At 48.0% G+C, this 26,170-nt stretch overlaps 1 protein-coding gene across 1 annotated transcript; it reads left to right on the forward strand.

The window, feature by feature from the left end:
- OTULINL (OTU deubiquitinase with linear linkage specificity like) lies at positions 1 to 25,892 on the forward strand. Its single transcript, XM_032470185.1, has 8 exons — positions 1 to 200; positions 17,753 to 17,912; positions 17,999 to 18,030; positions 18,137 to 18,228; positions 18,979 to 19,128; positions 21,212 to 21,340; positions 22,250 to 22,519; positions 23,316 to 25,892. The coding sequence occupies exons 1-8, from the start codon at positions 137 to 139 to the stop codon at positions 23,487 to 23,489; spliced, it is 1,071 nt and encodes a 356-aa protein (XP_032326076.1). The 5' UTR covers positions 1 to 136; the 3' UTR covers positions 23,490 to 25,892.
- Positions 25,893 to 26,170: the final 278 nt, after the last annotated feature.

A 26,170-nucleotide genomic window follows, 5' to 3' on the forward strand; every position in this document is an offset into this window, starting at 1 on the left:
ACAGACTGCGGTCTGCACCCCATCCCTCCCGCGCCCGCCTGCCTCGGGGAAGCGAGCCGCGGCGCCGGCGGGCGGCCGCCGCGTCTGACAGACCCACTGGCCGAGGCTCTGCGCCCGTCGGCAGCACGCGGCCGGCATGGCGGCGCGGAGGAGCCCTCAGCAGGAGCAGGAGCGGGAGCGGTCTCGCGTCCCCGCCGCAGGTGGGCCCTGGGCCGGGCGGGGCTGGGGGGCGGTCTCCTCCGCCGGCCGTCGGCGCAGCCCAGGGCGATGCCCGCGCTACGAGGGGTGGGAGCTCCGGGGCGCGCGAGGATCCAGGTGCGCCCCTGACCTGAGCGGGCTGCTCCCACACACACCACCTGCAGGGTTTGGGGGGCCGTCGGGGGTGGAGGTCACATCTCAATAAGGCACTACAGCCTCGGGAGGCAGAGCTGTTCCGGGAGAGGCGGCAAGCGACCCGCTGAGGCAGAGCAGACAGGTTCCTGGAAAGAGAAAGCCCTTCCTGCCGTCTGGGGTGCGGTGGGGTGGGGGACACAGGCAGTGGTTGGGGTCGGGCCCTGGCGCCCAGGAGCGGCGGTGTCCCCTTCTCGGTGTCCCCTCCAGGAGCTCGATTGTTGTCGGAGGGAAGTAGACGGGTTTCGCACTTTGCTGGCAGAGGATGTGGCCCACACCTTCGCAGCAATCGAGACTCGATGAGCAGCAGAGAAAATCGGGCTTTTGAAACAGAAATGTCACCAGAGACAAGAGTAGCAACACAGTATGGCCCAGGTCGCTGAGGTCGCGGGCGCAGCACCTGTGTCGCAGTCTTCGTCCTCGGCGGCGGGAGCTGAGCCCTCACTGCACAAGTAAAGGGTGTTTTCCTTCCCATCCTTTCCGTCCCAGGTCTGAGGAAGATGAACATGGCTGCTTCTCAGTTTTCAGGATATTCCTGGCTCTGTATTTCCCTGGAGGCCACCCCAGGGGTGAGAGCCCACCAGTGAATTTTGGGAGCATGCCTGTTCACAGAGTTAGGGCTCTAGATACTGCAGGGTTTATAGGAAGTTGCTAGGACTACTTATTAATTGGGGTTCTTGGTCCCAACTTTTGCTTCACGTAGCAAGCTGTTGGGTGTGGTGGAAAACAGCACTTGAGTCAGGACCCAAGTTCTAGACATTGTTCTGCCCAGGACTGTGTGCCTAGAATCCACCACAGCTACGGACTTCTGGGTCCTTGTCCACAGATTGAGGCCATCGGGCTGGCTGATCCTCGAGACCCTTCCCAGTCCAGAAATTCACGTACCTCCCACTCTCACAAGTTTGGAGAATGAACTCATTTTTCAATCTTTCTGCACCTTCCATTATTATAGAATTAGCCAAATATTTCCTGTGGGTGTATTCATCTGAACTTTTTATTATGTGACTGTCTTCCCTTCTCCCTGCCTTATTTTGGCAGAGAAAGCACAGTTGGAAGTGGGCACAGCTGGAAAAAGCTGGTTTGGGAGGCGGAAAGGTGTCTACTCTGGGCTTAATGTAATCCCCAGGAATTTTTCCTTCCGATTCACCAAGTTCAAGGTGTGCCAGCACTGTGAGCGCAGAGAGAATTCTTTCCTCAGCTGCAGCCTATGGGCACTGCAGTTGGCGTGCGGCAGTGGAAGAATGTGATTCAAAGATCAGGCTATGGAAAAGTTTTTTCTCCAAAACATAACCTCCAAGGACTTAGGAGCATAATTTCCCTTCTTCGCTAAAAAAAAGTTTTAAAACCAGTTGCCAAAGCTGGGATGGGGACAGGTTTTTTAACCTACCCCCAAGTCTTTTGATAAGAGACCACGATTCACTTTTGAGATTAACAGCGAATGTTAACAACTAACATTTGACAATAAAAAACAGACAAGAGCAGAAGAAAACCCACAGAACGGGTAGGGATGGAAAGCATTTTTTGGTAGCCATTTTTGCTATTTCTCTTGAAATATTTAGATATGGAGAATCTTGAACTAACCATTTGTGCACAATATTGTGGGAAAGACAATGTCAGAATCAGACGATTAGACCGAGAAGAGGCACAGAAGGCCAGTTGGTGCAGGGCCTCGGGCCCCTGAGAAGACAGGAGGAGCCGGGAAGACCCGAGTAAGCTCACCAATCTCAGCCTACCGCCCGCAGTCTGGCTAATTTGAGGAGAATGTGCACCCCACACTCCTTGTGACTCCTTCTGCCTCTGGCCACCTGCAGGGTTGTTAACTGTTCTGATTGGCTCAGGTGCTGCTGTGGTTTCTCCTCACTGTCCATCTCCATTTGTTCAGTAGGTGAGAGGGTAGAAACAAGGCTGCGAGGTTTCAGCCATGTTCTCAAGACCTTCAGGACTCCACGTGGTCCCCAGGAGCTGGCTTAGGGGACAGGAATGCCCAGTGTGGGATGTGGGACCCAACAGCTGGGTCCCCCACTCCAGCTAGACATGGAGCAGCTCTCTTTGGTTTTTCTTTCTTTCTTTTTTATTTTATTTTTTCTGTTTTATATGCTGTTCTGGCTAAAATTTTTTTTGGGGAAAAGAATCTAATACTAAACAAAAAGTTTAGAGAGAGTAGTAATGACTGATATTTTCAAGTGCTGCTGTCTCTGTTTATTACATGCAAAGGGCTTAGAACCATGCGTGACCCATGGGAAGCACTCAAAGGTTAGCTGCTATCCTTATGATTGTCATTACCTTCCACTATAAGGTAGTTGTTCTTTTTAGCCCCATTTTATGAACTGAGTCGCATACAAACTTGTATAAGACCCCCCGCTTCCTACCTAGACTGTTCTGTTAATTAAACTGTGAATTCCTCAATATTGTGGATTCCGGTATTGCAGAGCCATTCAAGGGTGATGACTTTATGTCTGAAGCAGGTGTTTCTGATGCCCCCATCGCAGTCTTTGGCCTGTTCCCTTGGTAATCACAGGTACTCTCCTGTGCAGGCAGGTGAATTTACCTGGTGGGCGCTTCTGTGTTTTACCAGAGGATGGGCAACAGATGGGGTGATGAGGATTGTGGGGCACACACCTTCCCTCCTCCACGCCGCCTGCAGAGGGGTGCTGAGAACTGAGCTTACGCTGGACCCGGGGCCTTCAAGGCCTTTGCTCTCAGGAGCCGACCCCCGAGCAGTGGGCGCTGGCAGTGGCCAGGGTGGCCACAGATGAGAAGTGTGAGCAGCTGCGGTGCTTTGTGTGACAGTTGTAACCTTAGAGAGAAATGTTTTCCCTTCTTTAAAAAATAATTTGAGGGCTTAGGAAAAAGAAAACAAACACTGCAATTAAAAACACATGCCCACAATAGAACTGCTTAAAACCAAACGGCTCACAGCTGATATTTTTCGCCAGCCTGCTTGTACAACTTTTATACTTCTATGCTTACATTTCTGTGAGATGGATTAAATGCCAAATAAAATGTAAATTTTGGTTCCATATGTTTTAGTCAAGTAGAAATTCTTGATTGGCACAATCACATTTTTTAAAAATTAAATTTGAAAATGAGCTTTTACCTGGCTTGTTGGCCTGGGCGGGTGCTGGCCCGTGTGTCTGCAGCCCCCAGGGCTGGCCCTGCCACAGTCACAGTGGGGATTTGTGTTCTCTTCATGAGCTGGACGCGGAAACACTGTCCTTAGATAGTCTGATGTAACTTTATAGCCACCAGCCTGCAACACTGGAATGGTCATGGAATTTGCTCAAAGTTTCCAGCTAGTAGGTGGTGGCCAGGATTCAAGCCCTGGCAGCGTGCCTTCACCCACAGCAGGTTCTTAACCACCCGCCTGCTTCTGTCCCCTGCAACAGTTCAGGCTCGTACCTGGGAGCACTTGGTTTCCAAGGTTACCTCATCACATTTAAGCTGTTCTAAAGTTAGGTTGGGTTATTTTCAAACCACTGTTGTTGCTCAGGATAATTCACAGGTCTGGTGTACATGAGAAGAGAGATTTTGAAAAAGTCATCATTATCGAGCTAAAACTTCGTATGTTGTTCTTTATATGTGGTTTTTAAGTCTCTTATGTACCTTTTAGAGGAGTTAATGGACTAGTGTATTTGACCTTTCTGTCCTGTCCACTTGAATCCTCTGGTAAATGTTGAGTTATTTAGGACAGTCTGTTCTCAGAACTGAAGTTGTATACACATTTGTTGGTTTGTAATTAATTTGATGGAAGAACATTTAAATGTCACTTTACAATGAATCAATAGGGAAAAGTTTTTGTTTACACACTCATTTTTGCAGTGATCTTTTGTTGTAGTCTTACTCCATTTTTTTCTGTTTTTTTCAGTTAATTGAGCCAGAATAGACAGGTGCTATCAGGTTTAAAATATGAGGATAATAAAATGTTTCTGTTCATTTCTAGGAGACTAAGGAGTGTTGTCTGTTAATACTGTTGCTGGGATTCCCAGATAATAAACAAAAATCCCAGAAACCGTGGCATGGAAAATGCTACACTCAATGAATCTCTGAATTAAGAATTTAATAGTAAGTCTTTTATTGTTGATTTAACCATGTGACTCTGAGCCTGTGTGGAGTTGTTGGATGATAGATAATAATTTAACACACTTTGTTAGCTCTTTTTCTGCTTGCTCTGTTACTGATTTTTAAGGAATATTAATTAGGGTTTGTGTTCTGGCAGAGGGAGTGATAATGCAATTGTAAATCGGTTTCTCCCGAGAGTCATGTCCCAATTCAGGGAGAAGCAGAATCTCAGCCCCCTTCCCCCAAGTGGCAGCAGCTGCCTCAGATCCCTGGGCTTGGTCTCTTGGGAGGGGGGTGCCCAGTTACTGCGGCCCCCAGAGCGGTAAGATGCCTTCCCCACCTCGTCTGGCCTGGCCTGCGGGCGCCCGCACTCTGGGGGTGGGGGGCCTCCGTGCCGCGGGCCCTGCCTCAGAGATCAAGCTGGACTTCAGATGTCGAGGCCGGAACAGCCAGAAGGGACCTAGCAGACTGGAGGTCCTAGTCTCAGCTGGTCAGACAGGCTGTCCTGGAGGCGTCGCCCAGGCCTGGGGTGGGGAGCCAGGAGCCCAAGACCATCCTCAACCCTTTTTGTAAATCTTGTTAATTGTAAATCAAATATAGCTGTCTTTTTCACTCTGAAAAAAAAAAAAGTATCCTGCCCTCTCTTGTGCCCATTACCATGGGCATGAGCCCCTGCTCCCTCTAGGTTTGGGGAGCCTCGGGGGCACACACCAGTTCCTGAGTGGCCCAGAAGTGGAGGTGGGCAGGGAGCTGGTTGGGGAAGCTGGTCGGGAATGTGACCTGAACCCTGTGTGTCTCTCCCCTAAGTTGGCGCAGAGAGGGTTCCCTGGAGCATTTAGTCTCCCGAGTTGAAGAGAAGTGGACTGAATTTCTTGCCTGGTGAAAAGAGACACCCTTTCCTGGGTCTTAGAGTAACACCAGGTGCCTCGGGGGGTCGATGGGTTGAACTGTGACAAGGAGGCCTCAACGTTGCTGTGCGATCTCTAAAACGACAAGAAACCTGAGTGCCCCGTGTCCCCAGGGTGGCCGGCCAGGACAGGTGGGAATGCTGGGGAGGAAGCAGAGCGGCTGATAGGATTGGGGTGGAGGGAAGAGGGTGGAGGGAGAGATGACCCCCATGGGTGGCAGGGGGTGAGCAGGGTCACCGGTCACATCCAGATGTGAAGGGCTGGATGCCACCCATGTCAGCAGCAAGATCAGCTCATTGTCATTTTACTTGGCACTTAACAAATGAACTTGGAGTTCAGGTCACAGCTCAGGCTGGCTGCTCACCTTGAAATGCAAACATAGCCCATGGAACTATTAATACAAGTGTTGGGCCCCTCAATTTTGCACCTGAAGCAGGGCAAGGCTTGGGTGTAGGGGTTCCTTTCTCTGAAATCTGTAGGAGAGAGAAAACTCACTTGAACTGAGAGTTTTTTAGGTCAGTTTTATCCATGGTGTATCCCTTTATTTTGTTGCTTGAAGATATTTGTTAAACTCAGTTTTGGGTACTCAGCTGATTGTCATGACAGAGGACTGGTATAACCACCGCTTGTAGACCTACCTTGCACTGTTCGTTCCTCATGCAGTGATATTCCAGCATCTTCTCCCACATGTGCTTCATTGGTTCACAGTTTGGAGCCTGGAACACGTGATGCTATAGTTCTCCCTCCCCCTCCCCCTCCCCCTCCAGGCTTCTCAACCTTCCTTTTTTTTTTTTCTCTTGCTGTCATTTTTAAACTGGTCACCTCCACAGAATCCCTTGTGGAAGAGGCTCTTTATCAAAACTCTGCTTTCAGGTCAGCTGGTGTAGTAGATCTGAGAACTTGGCACACACATCTGAGGGTTGGCGTATTTGCTGGCGTCTGTCAAGATATCCTGTATCTTCTGCACACGCTCAGGACATCTTTCCTGTGGTGCAAGTTTTGAGTAATGCTTTGGTTTATTTTAACTTCAGTTATTTCACAACTACGTAAAACCCTGTGCCTTGTGCCCCAATGTGACCATTCCACCAACATAACTTTGAAACACGTTAACATAAAGAGGCCTTTGGAGGGTGGAGGGAAAATGGTGGTTAATGGCCTGGCCTCCTTGTATTGGTTTATAAGGGAGGAAGCTGAGGTCCAGAGCTGCTGGGCTCTTTAGGACCAGACTGGGAGTTCCTGACTCCCTGGTGCCTGCTCATTCCACTACCTGGAAACCATGCCTCTAGGTGACCGCCTTACAGCCTCACCCCCTGCTTTATATTTACCTGGGTGTAATTAGGGAAAAGGAAAACACCCTGATGGCTCATTGTTTCTGACCTTCGTGTTAAAAGTCAGAAGGGACCAGCAAGATAGAGGCTCTTAGGTAAGATTAGGTATGGTGGAATAAAAGAACAACTCCAGATAAGTGAATCGAGTTTACTCCTCTCATGGCAAAGCTCAGAGGTGGCTCTGCAGGGCTGCAATGGGCTCCAGAGTATCAGAGATCCGGGCTCCTTCCTCTTGGTTTCCACTGTGCGTGGTTTTCATGCCCACAGTTACTTCCTGATCCAAGATGGCTGCTGAACGTCTGTCATCACACTTACATTCCAGCTGGTAAGGAGGAGGAAGGGCAAGGAGTCCACACCCCTCTCAACAAAGCCTTTTGAAAACTACACATAACACTTCTTACTGGGAAGTCACTCACATGGCTGTGGCCAGCAAGTAGGGAGGGTGGAAAGTGGCTTTTATTCTGAGTAACGATGTATCCAGCTGAAAGTCAGGATTCTGTTTCTGTGGAAGAAGACAGAACAGATACTGGGGGAAGTGGGCAGTGTCTGCCGTGGAGACACATGGACTGGGTCCTGACTACACCGATTCATTTTATTTATTCAACAAATATTTCACATGCTTAGCATGCAGGAGGTCCTGGGTTCGATCCCCAGTACCTCCTCTAAAAATAAATAAAAATAAACCTAGTTACCTCCCTTCCCCCAAAAAAGTAAAATAAAATAAATTTAAAAAAATGTATTAGCTGTCTACTATGTGCCTCGGCACCAAAAAGCAGAGAAAAAACAGACACAATTTCAGTCCTTAAGACCTTTACCTACTCAGGGAAACAGACACTAATCAAACAAACACCATTGAATAAACTGTGATAAGTGCTGTGAAGGAAAAGGACACCCTGTGCTGTGAGGGAGCATAACCGGGATTCGATCAAGCCTGGGGGTTAGGATTGGGTTGGGGAAGCTTTGCCGCAGGAAGTGACATTTGAGCTGAGAGCCTGAGAATCAGTAGAGTGAGGAGTATTCCAGACAAGGGAAAAGCAGGGGCAGAGGCTGGCGAGAGGCAGGAGTGAGCCCTGCTGGAGGAACTGAAGGCGGCCCGTCTCCTTGGAGCGAGAGGAAGAGGTAAGAGACAGGGAAGAATCAGGGTCAGGCTGTGGGGGGCCCTGGAGGTAGGGCGACCACCCATCCCGGTTTGCGTGGGACCCAGGATGTCCTCGGATGAGGGACTTTCAGTGCTAAAACTGGGAGAGTCTTTGGAGTTCACATTAACAGTTGGGTTCCTTTATTATTAATTTCAGCAAAGTTCCTTGTTAGGTAGGCATAGCTCCCAGCCGTAGAAAAACAGCAATTGACCAGTAAAAGTCATCCCTCACCCTGGCCAGAGGGAAAGAGTTCAGAACACAGGGAGCACTTCCTTGTAGCTGGGTTACATGACCAGTGAGACGCTTCCTTATCTGGCATGATTTCTCTTAACGGTAATCGTGGAAATTAATTGACGTGTGATAATGTATCTGAGTGTAATGTAACCAACAGCCACGGCTGGAGGAAGCCTTGACTTCAGAGCAGTGATTCTCAGCACCGGGGATACACTGGCATCACCTGGGAGCTTAGAAAAAAGACGGGGCTCTGGGCCGCAGGCCAATAAATCAGAAAATCCAAAGGAGGAGCCCGGACAAGTGTGCTCCTCTGCTCCGGAGCAGCGCCTCTCAGACCTGGGTGTGTGCGTGAATCGCTGGGGCTCTTGTGGATCCGGGATTCTGCTTCCGTGGGGCCCAAGGATCTGTATCTCTGAGTGCCCAGGTGGCAGTGATGTTGCCAGTCCACAGACATCGAGCACAATGCTCTGTAATGTTTGACGAGTTTGTTTTGAAGCCACTGGTTTCTTTTTAGGAGAGTGGATCTAAAGCACCAGGAGAAGGTAGATGGGTCTGTGAGAGGAGGGAGAGGATGAGGCTGGGGGAGGAGGGCGGGAGGCCTGCCCTGGGCTGCCCGCCGCAGGGGGCCCATCCCGACTCCTCAGTGGGCTCCCTCGGTGGCTGGGGTTACAAGGTGAGGCCGGTTCCTGGTTCCTGGAGAACCAGCTCTCCGAGGCCTCTGGCTGGGACGGTGCAATAGGTGGTGCATCTGTGCCTCTTACGCTGGTTTAGGGGCCCTTCCAGCCCATGTCCCTGGCCGCCGGGATGCGGGTCTCTCCTACAAGTGAGAAAAGCCAGAAAGATTTTTAAATAAAAGATGACACATCCATTGAATGTAAAAAGCAAAACAAAACAAAACAAAACAGCAAACACACTGCTGGCTTCAGAGTGGAAAATGGCTTTGGAGGAGGGAAGCCAATTAGAAGGATTAGTAACCATTAGCAACAGAGGCCAAAAGACTCATTATGGAAAAATCACTGCGGGGCGAAAGTGAAGCGTGGCTTGCCTCAGAGTTACCTTTAGTTCTCTCTGGGTCACATGTTTACAAATGATTTGTGTTGGGATGTGGAAAACAAGCTTAATCTTTAAAGGTCTAAGAGTTAAGAGACGGACAGTGCATCACGAAAGCCATGGCAGCTCGCGGCAGTAAGGCGAGTCCGGTAATGTGACATTTAGCAGGGATGTGTGTCAGCGCAGAACTTGTGCACATGAGCTGGGTAACCCCTTGCTTCCCTTCCCAGGTTCTGAAATAACTGAAAGGTGGACACAGGAGTCAGGGACTTTTTAAATGTCAGCTCGGTAATAAAACCCATTATGTCTTAGTTGTGTGGCCAGATGGGCTTGTTAGTGGTGCCTGCACCGCACTCACCCCTGAAAGGTCAGGCCTCTCTCCCACAGAGACAGCCGCCCCAGGGCACCTCCCTGCGGGCAGGCAGAGCGGGGAGGAGAGGAGGGGGCCAAGTTGAGCAGATGCTCTGACACCTGCCATCAGATAAGGCTCCCTCTGGAAGGAGTAAGGAGGGAGAGAGGTGGGTGGAGGCCAGTGCCAGGTCTCCAGGAAGGTTCTTCCATCTGGAGGTTTGAGGAGAGCAGGATGAAATTGCCTGCCCCCTCCAATTCAGCAAATGGGGAGACGCACCCCAGCAACTGGCCTAAAGGGCTTCAGGCTGACGGCAGGCTGCACGTGAGCTGATGGCTTTTTTATTTCTCAGCCAGTCAATACAAATACAATCACAGGCAGCATCAATTTGAATGCACCATCTAGGACAAGGTTTGTCCAACTCGGTACATGGGCCGAATCCGTCCAGCTCAGTTTTTATATGGCCTACAACCTATGAATGCTTTTTACATTTTTTAATGGTTGGAAAAAAATCAGAAGACGACCGCTATTTGCTGACATGTAAAACTTACGTGAAATTCAAATTTCAGTGTCCATAAAAATGTTTTCTTGGAACACTGCCCTGCTGTGTATTGTCTGATGGCTGCTGCCACTCTGTCGGGGCAGATATGAGTACCTGGGACAGAGACCAGATGGCTGGAGATGCCTAAAGTACATACTTTCTGACCCTGAGCAGAGAACTTGCTGACTCCCAAAGGAGAATGAAGAAGTGGTCATGTTGTTGAATTCTCTCCGGGTTGGGTCACACTCAGGACATTGTGTTCTGACCTGCGTTCTCCCTTCCGTGTGGAGTGGGTCCCAGGAAGTGATGGAGCTGATGAAGGGACCCCCTGACCAAACCATGTCATGTGAGGACTGGTGGAAGGAACGGGGAGTGTTTGATCTAGAAGAGAAAGTCATGGTGGAAGTGACAGCTGCCTTCTGAGTTTGTGCTTATTAATTGTTTTGAATTCTTGGAACAGTTACTCAGGGAAGGCAGTTGTGTAGTTAATTCAAAGGGCACTGACCTTGAGTTAGAATATGTGGGTTCAAGTTCAGGCTTCTGCTCGTTTCCCTGGGCTTTAAAGATGCAGTGTGCATGTGACAGCCCATCAGGTGGCCAGGTCCACAGTGAACTGAGGTTCAGCTTTCATCTCAGAGGGGCTTCTGGCCAGTAGGGGACACAGTTGTGAATACCCCGAACTGGAAACGACCTGCAGTGCGCATGGTGTGCAGAGGGTGAATCTGGGGACAGATTTGTTCTGCTGAGGGGCTGGTGTGAATCAGGCCTCGGAGAACAAGCAGGATTCCAGCTCCTTCAGCCCAAAGCATCCTGTGATTCTGTGAAAGATCTAAAAGGTTATCGCGTGGAAGAGGAATTGGAGGTGTTCCTCGTGACCCCGGGGAGTAACAATTCAAGTTATGGCGACATATGAAGCACCTGTGTGCTCTTCCTGTGGAATCCACAGCAAGAGACTTCGGAAGCGTAGTTTTTTGGTACCTGGGCAGCTGGTGATCATTGGTCCTGGTGCTGCGACTTACAAGTCTGAAATAAAAGGGGAATTAAAAAAAAAAAGTTGTGGTGACAGATCTGGTCACACTAGCCTTTTGCTTAAAACCTGGCGAGGCCTTTCCTTGTTCCTCAGTCTGACATCAGCATCTCTAAGGGGATCTAGAGGCCCTGCTGCCCTGAGCCTTGCGGGCCCCCTCCTTTTCCCGTCTGCGCTCTGGGTCTCCGCCCTGCCTCACATCCTTGGGGAAGCCTCCCCGGACTCCGGTCCAGGTCAGGTCCCCACGTTACCCCTTGTCCTCGGGAGCGCTGCCTTGTCATGCTCCAGACACACTAGGACAGTCCCTCCATGTGTGAATCAGTGCGGCCACCGCTGTGGCACCAGCTCTTGGCCCAGTGCCTGGCCCACTGGAACAGCTTCATCTGTAGTCAGAGAATAATGATAGATTTGACCGACAGAGAGGGAGACATAACGAAAAGGAAAGGGACTCCCACCCGAGGGCGAGGCCCACCCTGAGACATGTGGAGACACATGTCATGACGTGATGGAGGCAGATGGCGGCTGGGACCCCGCCGAGAGCTGGCTGGTGCGTAGTGCCTGTGTGATCACGAGCACGCTCAGGGCTTATAGTGTTTGCTTTTCAGCGGTCCAGCCCTCTGTCATCACTGTAGGTCTGCGCCATTGGGAAGACTTTGGGGATCATTGAGGCCAAGTGATTTGTCTGCGGTTCTGCAGCTGGAAAATAGAGTCCTGGGCTTGTTCTGCCAGTCTGCTGTCCCCACCAGGCCAGGGCCAGGGCGCCTGCCAGGCTGGATAAAGTGACCTGGAGTTTTGGGACTCCCCGGAGAAGGAATTACAGCTTGCTCTCCGATGGACACTCATTCCACCTACAGCTTTTGTGTTTTTGTAGCTGGGTTGGTTTTAAACCTGCTCCACACAGTTCGAAAATTAAAGTGGTGGGTTGCATTGAACATGCCTCAAGATGTGCCCAGTACATGAAAAAACCCCGAGCCATGATCTTATGAAAAACACGCACACAGTCCTGCCAGCATTTGGCAAGGAGCAGTTCCCTGCTGCTTTTGCTGACTCTTGGCTGGCAACAGCCTTGGGGGACGCGTGCCCAGGCCTGTGGGATTGTGCGAGGAGCACTGTTCAGTTGGTTGCATGACGGGGCTACCATTGGGTGTCTCGCTGGTCATGACTCTCAAGATAAAAAGCTTTCCCGCTGGTGGTTCTTTTCCTCAGTGATACTGATCTTGTAGTTGTGGGTTGCTGCACACATTGTGAGGTGGGAGCCCGTTGTTCCTGTGCTGAGCAGGATTAATACCTGAAATACAGAAGCGTAGAAAGTCTTTTGACCTCACCATTTCAAAGACTGGTTAAAAGGATATGTGTTCTGAATATTTCCCCCATAGTGGATACAAAAGCAACCACCTCACCTATGGTTTTGCAAGAGTCTTTTCATTGTGCTATGCTGACTTACAGAACGTCTCGCAGTCTCCCCGTGCTCTAAATTATTCAGAAGCCTTGACGGCCTCGCAGGATCTGTTCTCTGTGTTCATCATTCTGTGTGCATATTGCTTGGCTGAAGTGCTTGGACCAATGCAGCATAGTTTGCTTTATCCTCGAGCCTGAGTTTCTCAGAACTCACCTCCAGGAGAGATGGCCCACCTGAGCATCCAGCGCACGGGGCCTGGCCTGGTGTTACTCTGTGTCCTGGCCAGAGCCTGCCCCAAGGCTGTGCTAACCTGTGGGCCTGGACACGCTGCCTGGTAGCCCTTCCTGACTGGAGGGCATCGTGCCACCAGACCGTGAGCTCCCTGGAGCCAAGGCCTTTGTCTTCTCACTTCACTGCCTGCCAACCTGGCGTGGCGCCCAGTCCAGGGTGGGAAGAGGTAGTGGAACCAGAGGGCAAGGGGCAGGAGGGAGGAGGGGCTTCCTGGGCCTCCTGGTCCACTGTACCTGGTGGTCTCAGTTGACATCTCTCAGCAGTGCCCCAGCCTGCCACAGAGGTGTGCTCGGCCATTCCGGGCTGGCTGCCCCTCCCACCCCCTCACCCTGTTTGCATCCTAACCCCTCAGTCTCTCTCTTAACCCCCTACTCTCCCATTTCTTGCTAGTTAGCCAGAATATGGCATTGCAGCCAAGAGAAATATCTGTTGTGTTTATTAAATTCAATGTAGTATTTTTCACTTTAAAGTGTTTTTGATTTTTATTTTGTTTTCACTAGATTACCAGTTTATTATAAAGAGATGTAAGTCAGGAATAGCCAGATGGAAGAGGTGCACGGGGTGAGGTGTGTAGGACGGTGCGCAGAGCTGCCATGCCCTCTGGGCGGGCCACCCTCCCCACGCCTCCGCCGTGAAGCTCTCATCTTGAAGTTTTTAAGAGGGTGATTTTACCATGTGATGTGTCTTCCCCCCTCTGCTAGCTCAGACATCAAGATTAAATGGCCTTTTCCGTCTTTAGCTCGGGCCTAGCTTCCCCTTCCAAGGCCTACTCAGTGGATCTTGATCTACCCCCTCTGCTTTGGGAGAAAGTCCGTGGGCCGCACACAGGTGGCGGGGGCAGCACAGAACCCCAGGGCAGTGCAGACGTGGGTAGAGAGGAAGGGCCACGTGCTGGGGTGGCGCTGGGAGTAAACTGGGAGGAAGTGGACCGAGCCCTGTGGCTGGCTGCTGGTGGGATGGGCAGGTGGGGAGGGCGGGCTCTCTGGATCCAGAGCATCACCGCGTTCCCATCCCAGAGGCCACCCGCCTCCACGAGGCTCCGGGGAGAAGTGCTGTCGGCGTCATCACTCGGTTTCCGGCTCTTCAGCGTCTTTTAAGTTTTGTTTTCAGGGTTTTTTTTTCTTTTTGGTTTCCTGTTTTAATGTTTGAATTATTTCAGTTTTGGTAAATTTTAGAGAACGGAAAAAATTCTAAGTAGAGTTTTACCACAAAAACACAGTGGCTTTTTTTTCCCCAGTTGTAGTCAGTGGTCCCACCTGCCGTGTACAGTCCAGGCGGTCACATACGCGACTTCAGGGTCAGGTCGCCACGCTGCCAGCTTCAGGGACATGTGAGCTCCTCAAGTGTTACGTCTGATTGTACAGGTTGGGGCCTTGGCAGGCTTCACTGCTGATGACCGGAGGGTGCAGGAGACCCAGTTAATCCACTTCCCAGTGCCACAGAAATGCCCTGGGCCCATCTGGTGCCTCATTGCACCCACCAGTCAAGTGGGCCCGTCCCAAACTATTAAAAAGAAATTTCATTTTTGTGTCTTGACAAGCACGAAAGAGGATCAAACCTGTAATTCCTGGCAATGCTTGTTTTCTGCCTCTTCATTGCCCCCCCCCCAATCTCTTGCTCTTGTTCTCGCTCCCGTTTACTCTCCAGGACCGAATCCCTGCTGGTGGAGTCTCCCCTCCTGTCCTGTTAGCCCAGTGGGCACCCCCAGGCCCGCTCCCTGGTGGGCAGAGCGAAGTCAGGTGGGCGGTGGTGGCCGCTCCTTGGAAGGCTGGCGGAGGATGGGACCCGTGAAGACGCTGACATGGAAGATTTTATTCCCTCCCAGCTGCTTCTGGGGAAATGAGATTTGACTCAGGAGATCATCAGAACTGCAGCCACGACAGTCTTGCTCAGCGCCTCGCTGCTGGTGCTCTCCTCTGTGTCTGTTGTTCTGAATTGTAATCCAGTTACTGACACACCCAGGAGGCCGTTTTACAATTCCCTTTTTAAAGTCTGAATTCCACTTGCTGCAGCAGAGCTGATGTGCGATTCACGCCACTCCAAGGCGGGACAGGCGCGTGAGGCGGTGTGGCTCCCATGTCACGTGCCCGTGCCAGAGCACTGGCTCTGAGGTTTATTTAATCTTGCTCTCCCTCGCGCTGTCCTGGGCTGTGCAGTAAGGGTGATGAGATAATGGTGGACCTGGGCTGGGCGCTTGCCGTGGGCCCGATGGCGAGCTCCCACTTCTCCAGCGTTTCCTGCAACTGTCACAGCAGAGGCAGATGCTGCAGTGACTCCGTGTCACTAGGGGAACCACAGTGAGAGGAGTCCTCCCCGTTTACCCAGTGCTGGGCCGCACACTTCCCTCTGCGGTTAAGGAACAGAAGCCTGGGGCGGTGGGGTCACCCACCCCGTGTATACAGTACACACGCAAGGGCGGACGTCCCTCACACCACAACAGCGTTTGCAGGACCCCAGCAGACAATTCCCATAAAACACTTAGCACAGGGTCTGGCACAGAGCAAAAGCTCAAATCGTAGCTCCTTTAATGATCAGTGAGGTCATGCTTTTTCCTACTGAAACATTCTGCTTCCTCTCCTTTGACTTAGAAGCCCCACTCCTGGCCATGTGTTCATGCTAGATTACACGAGCACCACGGGCTTGTCTGTGAGCCCGCTCTCGTGTGGCTTCCTGAGTCCTGCCTCCAGGAGGCTCCCCGATACCCACCCCTGCCCCCGCCACATGCTCCCTGGCTCGTCTCGGCTTGAGATACTTGACCGATACCTGTGGGAGTGTTGAGTGGAGGGAGTTAGTCTAGGTCTGCGTGGGGAGGGGGTGGTGAGCCCTCACATGTCATTTTCTGATAAGTGATTCTATCTCCCTTCCTTGGGTTGGAGGCGGGGTTTAATTTCAAGGGCTATAGGCTAGGGAAGTGTGTGCGTGTGTGTGTGTGTGCATGTGTAGGAGTTAGGAGACCAAAATCTGCAGTGGGTCCCCGTGGAAGCCCCAGGCAGCTGCCAAGAGGCCTCATGCTCAGAAGAAGGCCCCATTTCAGGGATCTCAAATCAAATGCCCCAAGGGGCTGGGCAGTATCTTTTAAGAATGCAGCATGTTGGCTGGAGTCTGTGACAAGTTAGAGCAGGGCCCCCCAGAAGGGCAGCCGCCTGTCCCTGTCACGGCAAGCCCTCCAAATCTGCACAAAAATGAGGGCAGCGCAGCGGGAAGCAGGCAGATGCTCTGAAAGGCTCTTCACAGAAGAAGAGATGTGGACATGTTACCACAGTGAGAAGCCACGACCTGGACTGGGGTTTCGGAAAACAGAGGCTCCAGTGCATGTGGCAGGAATGTTGACTGACAGTTTGCTTTGGAAGGCACTTTGGCAATATCTGTCACAACTGGAAATGTGCACATGCTTTGACCCAGAGTTTCCTCTTCTAGAAATCATGCTAAGTGTGAAAGCTACCGTGAGTCCACAAGGACTGTTGGAGGAGAATGTTGGTCTCAGCAATGTTTGTAAGAGTGAAAAACGGGAAACGACCCAAATGCTTTATGTCCTATGTGATGATCTATTTTTATACTGAAATATTACACATTTGTTAAAAAGAATAATGTAGATCTAATGTAATGACATGGAAAGGTGTCCAATTTGTGTGAAGAGAAAACACAAACTGTAAAATGTTGTGTAATATAGTCCACTTCCTAGCTTTGAAAATTCAGGGTTTTCAAAGTTAGGAAATCAGTCTGAATTAATAAAAGTCTAAATTAGAAGTGTAAAGGCATGATAGCTTACATTTTTCAACAGTTCACTTAAAAATGTCTCCTAAATACCTAGGTAGGAGTAAATGTATAATTGCTAATCATTTGTCCTAAACAGGTAAGCGCCTGCTTTTGAAAATGTCCTTTTAAGTAACTGTAAATATGTATATTTTTATTTGCTGGTAAGTTCTTTCTCAATGGAGAGTATATCTGTTTCTTTCTTGAGAATGTATATCAACTTTATTGAGATATGCATATCAAATATCCATCCAATCAAAAATGCTCAAATGGTAGCGTCCGAATCCGTGAGGCTTTCACTGCAGTTAATTACTGGAAGTTTACTAAACCGTGGGCCGCGGAGGGGAGGGAACTGTTTCGCAATGAACCCTAGGAGGTTTGGCCACTGTTCAGAAGTTCTCCTCCTCATTTGTACATCAGCGCTTTTACATGCTAAACGTAGTATCATTCGGACCCTTCCGCACATAGTAAAATATTGCAAGTGTGCAGTTTGCCCTGTCCCTCCTGAACTTTCTCTGTTGTCACATCGGGAGTCACAGTGTGCCTGTAAGGAGCACACCTAGCTCTGCCCATGACTCTGCTACATGGCCCACTTTTTGGGATTGCTGCCCCTGTGCCTGCCGTCTGAGTCTCGTCGTCTGTGTTAAGGTGACACCACATGTCATGGCCCATAATGACAGAAGGATAGCAATGTGGGAAGAAGTGGGTGGCGGCGGGGTGGAGGCCCCCTGGTGTGGTGGACTCCTGCAGGCTGGGTGCCAGGCAGAATCCTTGATCATGCTTGGATTTAACAGATTTTCTACACAATGCAAGGTGTATGGGGCTGGTTCTTAAATAATTTCATTCTGTCTTCCCCTAATGAGATCAGTATTTTTACTCTCATATTAATCAAGACAGTTCAGGGTAAAAGAAGTTAGGTGTCCCACAGTCACTTCTGCATAAGGAAAAACGGGTTTTAAATTTGGGTCTGAGGGATGCTGAAACCCATGCTCTTTATGTCCCCTATTCCTCTTGAGTTTTGAGGAACAAAGATATTCTTATATATGACACTGATTATAAGACAAGTAGGCATTTCCTTAATTTTTAGACTGAATTTTTGAATGCTTTAAAACACTATTGATACTATATATTAATATTATGATAATATAATGATTATATAAGTCAATGATAGATATTTTGCAGGTAAAAACTATCCAATGTGTCTTGTTTTTCCCTATAAACAAAGCAGACTTGTGTAATTGTTATGTGTTTTTCATTATTATTATTATTATTAAATTTTTGTAGGAAATGACCAAGTTCACTCCTGGACACTAGTCACCAGCCAAGCCTTAGATGCCGCGTGGAGGGTAGCAAAGGGCTCCGTGACACTGGCCGTCTCCCTGCTGGCGGCTGCCCTCTGCTACTTCAGAAGGCTGCATTTATATTTAGGGCGCCGGCTGAAATGGTACGTGGTCATATCCTCTTTAAATTTCACAAATACCCTTGCTATCAAAACAGAATTTTGACATTATCGTTCCCTTTATCTTTCAGGTGGATTGGATATCTGCAGAGAAAATTCAAAAGTAAATATTCTCTTGCCTACGTTTCCTTATTTTTAAGGTGCAGAGAGGGTTTGGGAAGGGAGAGGAAAGGGAAAGTTCACCACCCTGTATTTTTGATTTGGTTCAGGGAACCTCAGCGTGGAGGCGGAAGTTGATTTACTCAGTTATTGTGCAAGAGAATGGAAAGGAGAGACGCCCCGTGCCAGGCTGATGAGGAAGGTGTGTCTGTTTACACAGCTCGCGGAGGATGGAGAGTTTTGTGTGTAAAACCCAGGAAACACGCGTTCCACTCCGTTTTACCCAAGATCAGCTAGTACCACGTGTGGCGCCAGGAACAACAGTGGCTTCTAATCAAAACTAAACAGCTGCTAGACGTGGCCTTCGGGCCTCTCCCCTGAGCCAGTGCCTTCGAGGACTTGGGTAGATTAGGTCTGTGATTTCAGGACACTTGAGCGTTGTACTCTATTCAGCCCTCCCCCGGCCAGGCCTTTTAAACATCTGCACGTGCAGTGGAGACTTCGGCCCTGGAAGGGCTCAGGCACTTTGACATGAGATGTTTTGAGGAATTTAGAACTTCCCATTGGACCAGTCTTGGTAAATACTCCCAGCAGTGCTGTCCAACCTTGTCACTAGCAAAAGCCAAAACAAAACAAAACATTATTTAAATGATTCTTTAGCATGGTCTTAAAAGTATATACTAGTATTCTTCACTGCCATCATCTCCCCAAAATGACATTCCCTAACTCTGCGCTTCCAGGGATTTATTAACTGAAACAGCATGGCACGGACTCTATTTGCACAAAAGTCACTTTAAAGTTGCACGCGGTCACGTTCATAATTTATACTTGTTTTGTTTCTGCTGTCCACTTTGCTTGGCAGAAAGACCTTGCTGAAGTTGCAGTGAATTCACTTTCTCTAGTCTCTTATCCAGTGGTATGAAAAACAACTTTTTCTTTTTTGTGCCGATAGGCGTATGAGGAGCTGTTCTGGCGGCGGCGGATTAAATGTGTTCGCCAAGTCAGAAGAGACAACTACGATGCGCTAAGGTCGGTGTTATTTCAGATCTTCAGCCAGGGCCTCTCTTTTCCATCCTGGATGAAAGAAAAGGACATTGTGAAGGTACGTCCTCACACAGAAACTTGGGGAAAGTCCCACTGATGGGCACCGCAGCCCAGATGCTCCGGGTCTTCTGTGGGTGGCTCGGTGCACAGGGCGCCATGAGACTGAAGGTGCTTTAGCCCAGTCCTCTGTCTCACGTGTCAGTTTGCAAATAAGTCATCTCAGAAAGATAGCTGCACTCAGTTTTGTTTGTTGTTAATGCTGGCATTTTTTTCTTGAGAAGGGCATCTGTCCTTTGTAAGTAAGGTGGTCTACTGAAATTACCTTTCTACCATGTGGTTACCTGAGTGTTGACAAATGCACACAGTGTAACCCCCACCCCAGAGATGCCCTTGTACCCCTTGACTGTCAGTGCTCCTCTCACCCCCAGCCCCGGGCAGCCACTGACATGTCTTCTGTCCCCCTAGTTTTGCCTTTTCCAGCCTGTCGTCTAAATGCAATTATCCAGTGTGTGGCCTTTGGAATCTGCCTTTCAGTTAGCAAAATGCATTTATAGCTCATCCGTGTTGTTCCGTGAATTTGTACTTCAGTCTTTATGTTGTTGAGTGGTGTTCCTTAGTATGAATGTAGCACATTTTGTTTACCCATTTGAAAGGTGTCTGGATTGCTTCCAGTTTTTGATAGTTATGGATGAGGCTGTTATAAATATTCCCATTCAGGACTTGTATGAACATAAGTTTTCATTCCTTTTGGGTAAATACCTGCTAGATTATATGATAGGTTTATGTTTAACTTTTAAGAACCTGCCAAACGGTTTTCCAGAGTGGCTCTGGCATTTTGCATTCCCACCAATAATGTCTGCTTTCCAGTTGCTCCGCATCCTAGGGTTTTTGTTTGTTTTTTTAGCCATTCTAATAGGGGTGCATTTGTCTCACTGTGCTTTTAGTTTATGTTTCCCTAATGGGTAACAATGCTGAGCATCTTTCCATGTGCTTATTTGCCATCCATGTTATCTTCCTGGAGAAGTCTCTGTTCAGATCTTTTTACCATTTTTATTGGGTTCTTTTTTCTTTTTTTATTGATTGTTTTGAGAGAGTTATTCTGAATACAAATGCTTTATCAGATAAGTCATTTGCAAACATTTTCTCCCAGTCTGTGCCTTGTTTTTTCATTTTCTTAATAAGGCAGCACATTAAAAAAATTTCTTTTTATTGAACTCTATAGTTGGTTTACAATGTTGTAGTAATTTCTGGTGTACAGCTAGGCAGTATATTTTTGATTTGTGACCTTAATTTTTATTTGAATGTAGTATGCCTAACCACAGATGCACACTTAAGGATGGAGGAGCAAAGAAATATCAAGTATATGCATACATATGTATGTATATATATAACTACACACGTTCTAATTCCTTGGCATCTTTTACTTAGAATTGTTTCTATTGGCAGTTTAGTTTCATCTAGCAATTGTCAAGTGTATGCTGTGTGCCAGCCCTGCTGCTGGTTGCTGAGGACAGACAGTGCTACAGAGGCCCTGGGCTCCACAGGCTTGGCCAGGTGGGGAAATGCATCAGATGCCCATGGCGGATCAGATTCTCATGTATTCCATGATTGTATTTAATCCCAGCAAGAGTCCTGCACAGTGGATAGCACTGTCCTTGATTTACAGTGGAGGATGAGGCTGAGGGGTTGAGTAACCTCTCAGCAGGGGAGTGACAGAGCTAGGTTTGAACCCCAAAGTGTACCCTTCTAAAACCCACGTGCTCCCCGATGTACTATGTTACTGTAACACACTGTACTGTATGTACTGTATGTTACTGTAACGCTGTCGGGTTAAAAACAATTTCTAAAGAGATATATCTAGGAAGTCTGGGAAGTGTTTTATTCAAAAAGATAAATTGTTTTTGTAGACATAATTTTTATTTAGGTTTTCCTCCGTTGTGAAATTGTGAATTAAGAGGATGATCCAAATCACTTAATCCAGAAATCTAAAAAAAGACTACATGTTGTTACTTAACTGCTGTTATAGTCTTTTAAAGTGAAGAGTGCCGAATGAGATAAGATTATCTGCTGTGACATATTCCAGACTGTGTGTAAGACATGTTGAGACACTGATCACTGTTGGCATCTACTTCCTTTTCAAGCTTCCTGAAAAACTGCTCTTTTCACAAGGTTGTAATTGGATCCAGCAATACAGTTTTGGTCCTGAGAAGTATACAGGTTCAAATGTGTTTGGAAAATTACGCAAATGTGTGGAATTACTGAAAACACAGGTGAGTGTCTGAGGGGAAAGACTAGGCATGAAATCACGCATCCAACGCGTAACCGCTGCCTCTCCTGTCAGGCCTGTCACTTCCTGTCCTGTAAGGAGGAAGTGTGGGCAGAAAAACTCTTCCAGGAACCAACCGTCTCCTTTCCTATCCCTTCTCCTTCCAAGTCATGAACAAGAGCCACGTTCTAGGTGATTGTTAGGCCTGTTAATGGGTTAAGGGGGCTTTTGTGGGCTGGCCAGGAAACCTTGACAATCATGTACCTGTGTTTCCCCGGAAAAATATAGTGCGGGATCCAGACAGGTCACTCAGAAATGCTTTTCTGGGCTATTAGTAACTCGGGGACAGCTCACATGTTATGATTTGACTAAGAGTTTTTCCTGCCTTTTAATAAAGACATAGGTTTTAGATTGTTGAAATGAACCTTCCCTGGGAAAGAGTACAACATTTTTCTGCCACGTCTTTCTGATCTGTAACACTGGAATTCAAATAGTATTTGGCCGGTACGGCTATTGTGAGGACTCAGTGAGTGAACACAGGTGGAGTGCTTTAAACTGTGCCCTGGCACAGTGGCTGGTGAAGAACACCAGTCAGCACTGTTTGTCTCTGGAGCATCCCTTGTGTAACCCAGCCACCCGAGAGGTAGTTTTAGGAAACTGACTTGTTTAGTATTTTACCTTTATACGTGGTGGTTTTTTGAAAAAAAAAAAAAAATCATTGAAACTAGTTTGTTACTGTAAAAGTAATACTTCGGGTTAAAAAAATCAATGTCTAAAGATATAAAATGAAAAGTTAAAGTTCCACTCCCCTCTGTTAATCTCTGGTTTGTTTTATAAGTGGTTTAAAAATTACGCAGTGGTGTACGTATTCCCCTGACCCTTCTGAGTGTCACTTCTACATCTGTGTTTTTAGTGGACTGAATTCAGTGGGATTAAGGATTATCACAAGAGAGGGAGTATGTGCAACAGCCTTTTCTCTGATGCTCTTCTGGAATATAAACTGTACGAAGCTCTGAAGTTCATCATGCTCTACCAAGTCACTGAGGTCTATGAACAAATGAAGACTAAGAAGGCCATTCCCAGTCCTTTCCGGCTCCTGTTCACCAGGGAGACCTCCTCCGATCCTTTGAGCTTCATGATGAATCACCTGAATTCTGTAGGCGACACGTGTGGACTTGAGCAGGTACACGGGGCAGAAGATTCGTGTGTGTTTAGTGAAGGACGATGGTGGTAACGCTTGAGCACAGAGGGGTGTGGGGCTAACGTCCAGCAGTGATAAACCCAGCTGCAGAGAGGTGGGGGCTGGGGATCGCTGGCCCTCCAGTGAGGAAGGGAAGCGTGCTAAGCCTTCGGGCCGTGCCGGTCGCTGCGTCATCGCAGCCCTGTGGCCGGTGAGCAGCAGTGCCCGAGCCTTTCTGACCTTCATGCTGCCTCTCAGGTGGGAACGGCTCCTCCCACAACAGGGGTTGCCCAGGAGAATAAGGACCCACTCAGGTCACCCAGTTGGGAAATGAGATAACATTTGGGAAAGCATGTGGTTACTTACTGCAGATAAATAGAAATCATTGAAAAATTTAAAATCCACACAATGCTTTTGTATCCCCACAGGAAAGGAGTTTTGTTTTGCTTTGCTTTCCTAAGAGGTGCTCAGACTTATCTGACATTTCAATAAACATTGATTTAAAACAAATAACTAGTTGGAAAAGAGTAATTTTTATTGTGAGCATTTATTTTTTATTAGTTTCTTTTTCAAATAGCTCTCCCTGTACTTGCTTCACACTCGCGTCCAGAGGTGCCCCCCGCTCGTGCCCGCCTTCCCTGGGGTGGACGCTGGCTCCCAGCTCTGTGCCCGCCCCGTGGTTCACGTGTGGGTCTGTCAGCAAGTCTGTGACCCAGCTGCAGAGGAACACTCTCTGTCTGCTGGTGGGAGGCAGCAATTTGGAAATGTGTATTTGTGACCTCTTTCATCTCTTCCCCAGATTGATATGTTTATACTTGGATACTCCCTTGAAGTGAAGATAAAAGTGTTCAGACTGTTCAAGTTTAACTCCCGAGACTTTGAAGTCTGCTACCCAGAGGAGTCGCTCAGGGAGTGGCCGGAGATCTCCCTGCTGACCGAGAATGACCGCCACTACCACATTCCTGTCTTTTAAGTCCGGCTGGACCAGGCACCAGCTCTCGCCAGTGACAGTGCTCACACGAGATGTTTCTCAAAGACCAGAGCTAGTGCTGCTGCCACTGAAGGAATGGGGAGCTTCCTCTCTGGGATTACAGGTACACTGGATGCAAACTCAAGTGCCTTCCCTTTGTCTTCCGCGATTTCCTCTAGAGCAGCTGCACTAATGTATTTGTGGGTTGCTGGTTTGACCTTGTTCCTAAGGGCTCTGGTCATTTCACACGCAGCAGGCCTTTAAGAGCACAAGAATGTTTATTTTGAACAACAGGAAAAAAAGCGGGAAGAAAACAAGTAGGGGAAAAGGACTAAAGGGAAAGAAAGAATTTGTCTATAACCTTGCTGTTCTTAAGAATCTTGTCTTTGGCTGATTTTGGGATCTGCAAAAACATGCCCTTATTTTATAAAGCATTACCTTCCCAGGAGTCTCTATGGTATTTCGACTTTCCAGGATCGTTTGATTAACTTTAAAATTGTGTGTATGTGTATGTGTGTGTGGTGTTTACACTCACACACATACAGGTATAGTTTTAGATATACATATAAACACATACACACATAGCCACTACTTTGTGAGGTTGTACAGTTTGTTTTATATCTCTTTATGTTTTTTGCTCTGGCCTGTTTAATATTGCTTCTGACCAGTTTAATAGGTTTTATATAAATTAAAAAGATACATTCTGTAGATTGAGTCAATTAAATGACAATTACTGAACTGTCACAAAACTGTTAAACTGGTGTATTTAATGTGTATTTACATGTGTATTTAACGTGTGGTAAGTAGCCTCACACTCCCCACCCCACCCCCGCCAGGTGTCTGCATCCTAACCCCCAGACCTGTGAATACCGTTGGGTTCAACAGCAAAGGAGAGTAGGGTTGCAGGTGGAATTAAGGTACTAATCCATTGACCTTGAACTAGGGAGAGTAGTCTGCGTGCTCCAGGTGGGCCCAATGTAATCACAGGGGTCCTTAAAGGTAGAGAGGCACTTGGGAGAGTGTCAGTCAGAGGGAAATGTGAGGTGGGGAAGAGCTGTCAGGCGCAGCAGCACTGGCTCTGTGACTGGCACCAGGCACAGGAAGGACGTTACTGCGGTTACAGGAAGCAGCCACGCGCCGGAGAGTGGGGGCGGCCCCCGGAAGCTGGAGAAGGCCGGGGAGTGGACCCTCCCCTAGAGCCTGCAGAAGGGAACGCGGCCTTGACAGCACTTTGATCTCAGCCCTGTGGAACCCGTGTCGGACCTCTAACCTGCAGGACTGTAGGATCGCACACGTGTGGCGTTTAGGTCGCTAAGTCTGTGGTAATGTGTTCCAACAACAATAGACAACTAATGTCCTCAGGCTGACTACCTTTTGGTCGTCTTTATTTTGGACATACTTCCCTAGTTTACTTTGGTAATCTTTATTTTGGAGGTACTTTGCTAGTTTGTTTCAAATTTCAATAAACACAAAATAACTTTAAAAATCTTGGCTAATGACATACTACTTCAAAGTTACAAGCCCCTTCTAAGGATGACAGCGTGTTTGATGCTAATGTTCTCTCACGTTTCTGTATTTTTACTATAAATAAAAAGAGGTCTGTTCAATGCTGTGGTGTATGAAAATCAGATTCGGGTTCTCTTGTAAGGGGGATAATCACCTGTGTGTATTACATAGGCAGGTTTTGCCTGTGGTCATTTTGTTTTCTGGGTGAAGAGCTGGAGAGGAAGGAGCCCCACCACGGGCCTTTGCGTTCCTTTCACAGCCACACAGAGGAGGCGAGCCTAACTGATCTCTACAGCCCCTTCCTGCTTGGAGGTGTCATTTCACTGACACTGTTGCAGGTTATCCCCTTGATGTATTACTGTGACCAAGAAAAAATGAACTCTCCCCTTTGTGTTCACTGCGACTGAGACTCACAGAATTGCTGCTCCAGACTCCTGGCTCCACCTGAGCCTGTCTGGGTACCTGCCTGGCATTTGTATGTTCTCACTCTCCTTGCGTCTCCTTACCCAGTGCAGTGATCTCCACATCAATCCAGGACTGGAAGGAAAAACTTTTTCACAAGGATCGGCAGCCTATAACTCTGTGACGTATCAACCCATGATGTTTATCCTTAACTGTGCTGGCAGATGGGGCAGAGTGGGGCAAGAACGCTTCAAATAAAGGGCAAGACCAAATTGTGAAAAAAGGACATTTAAAATCAATGAAAGTAAAGAAGGCTTTTAAATAGTTGCTATATTTTGAGAAAGCTTCAAAACAGAAGATTTTCAGGGAAGAGATATTGGATATTTCTGTTTTGTTTTTAATTCAGTTGTATAATTTAATGAATGTAACAAACTAATTAGGAGGAATTGCATATAAATTAGTAACACTTTTACATGCCACCAATAAATTGGAAGTGAATTTCCCGTGTGATGCCAACATTTAATGGCTTTTTCTAACCTTGTAGGTTTCAAATGATGCGAGGAATTATAGCTAAAATGAAAACACATGCCCTTGTTCTTTTCTGATTTTTAGAACAAGTTTCTCTCTTAAATTTTGGTCACATGTGTCCACACTGAGTTGTATGAATATTGTTAGTATAAGACTGACTTCTTATTGTGTCAAAATATACATACAATTTACCATTTTAACTATTTTTAAGTGTTTAGTTCAGCGGCATTACGTACTATCATCACCAT

The sequence above is a fragment of the Camelus ferus genome, chromosome 3, assembly GCF_009834535.1.
Source record: "Camelus ferus isolate YT-003-E chromosome 3, BCGSAC_Cfer_1.0, whole genome shotgun sequence".
In the NCBI taxonomy this organism is placed as follows: Eukaryota; Metazoa; Chordata; class Mammalia; order Artiodactyla; family Camelidae; genus Camelus; species Camelus ferus.

Bases quoted from the DNA above. Each gene is read 5' to 3' on its own strand.
- OTULINL (XM_032470185.1), top strand. From the start codon at position 137: ATGGCGGCGCGGAGGAGCCCTCAGCAGGAGCAGGAGCGGGAGCGGTCT. The intron at 18,031-18,136 runs GTAAATATTCTC...GATTTGGTTCAG, and splicing joins TCTGCAGAGAAAATTCAAAA to GGAACCTCAGCGTGGAGGCG. The intron at 19,129-21,211 runs GTACGTCCTCAC...TTCCTTTTCAAG, and splicing joins AAGAAAAGGACATTGTGAAG to CTTCCTGAAAAACTGCTCTT.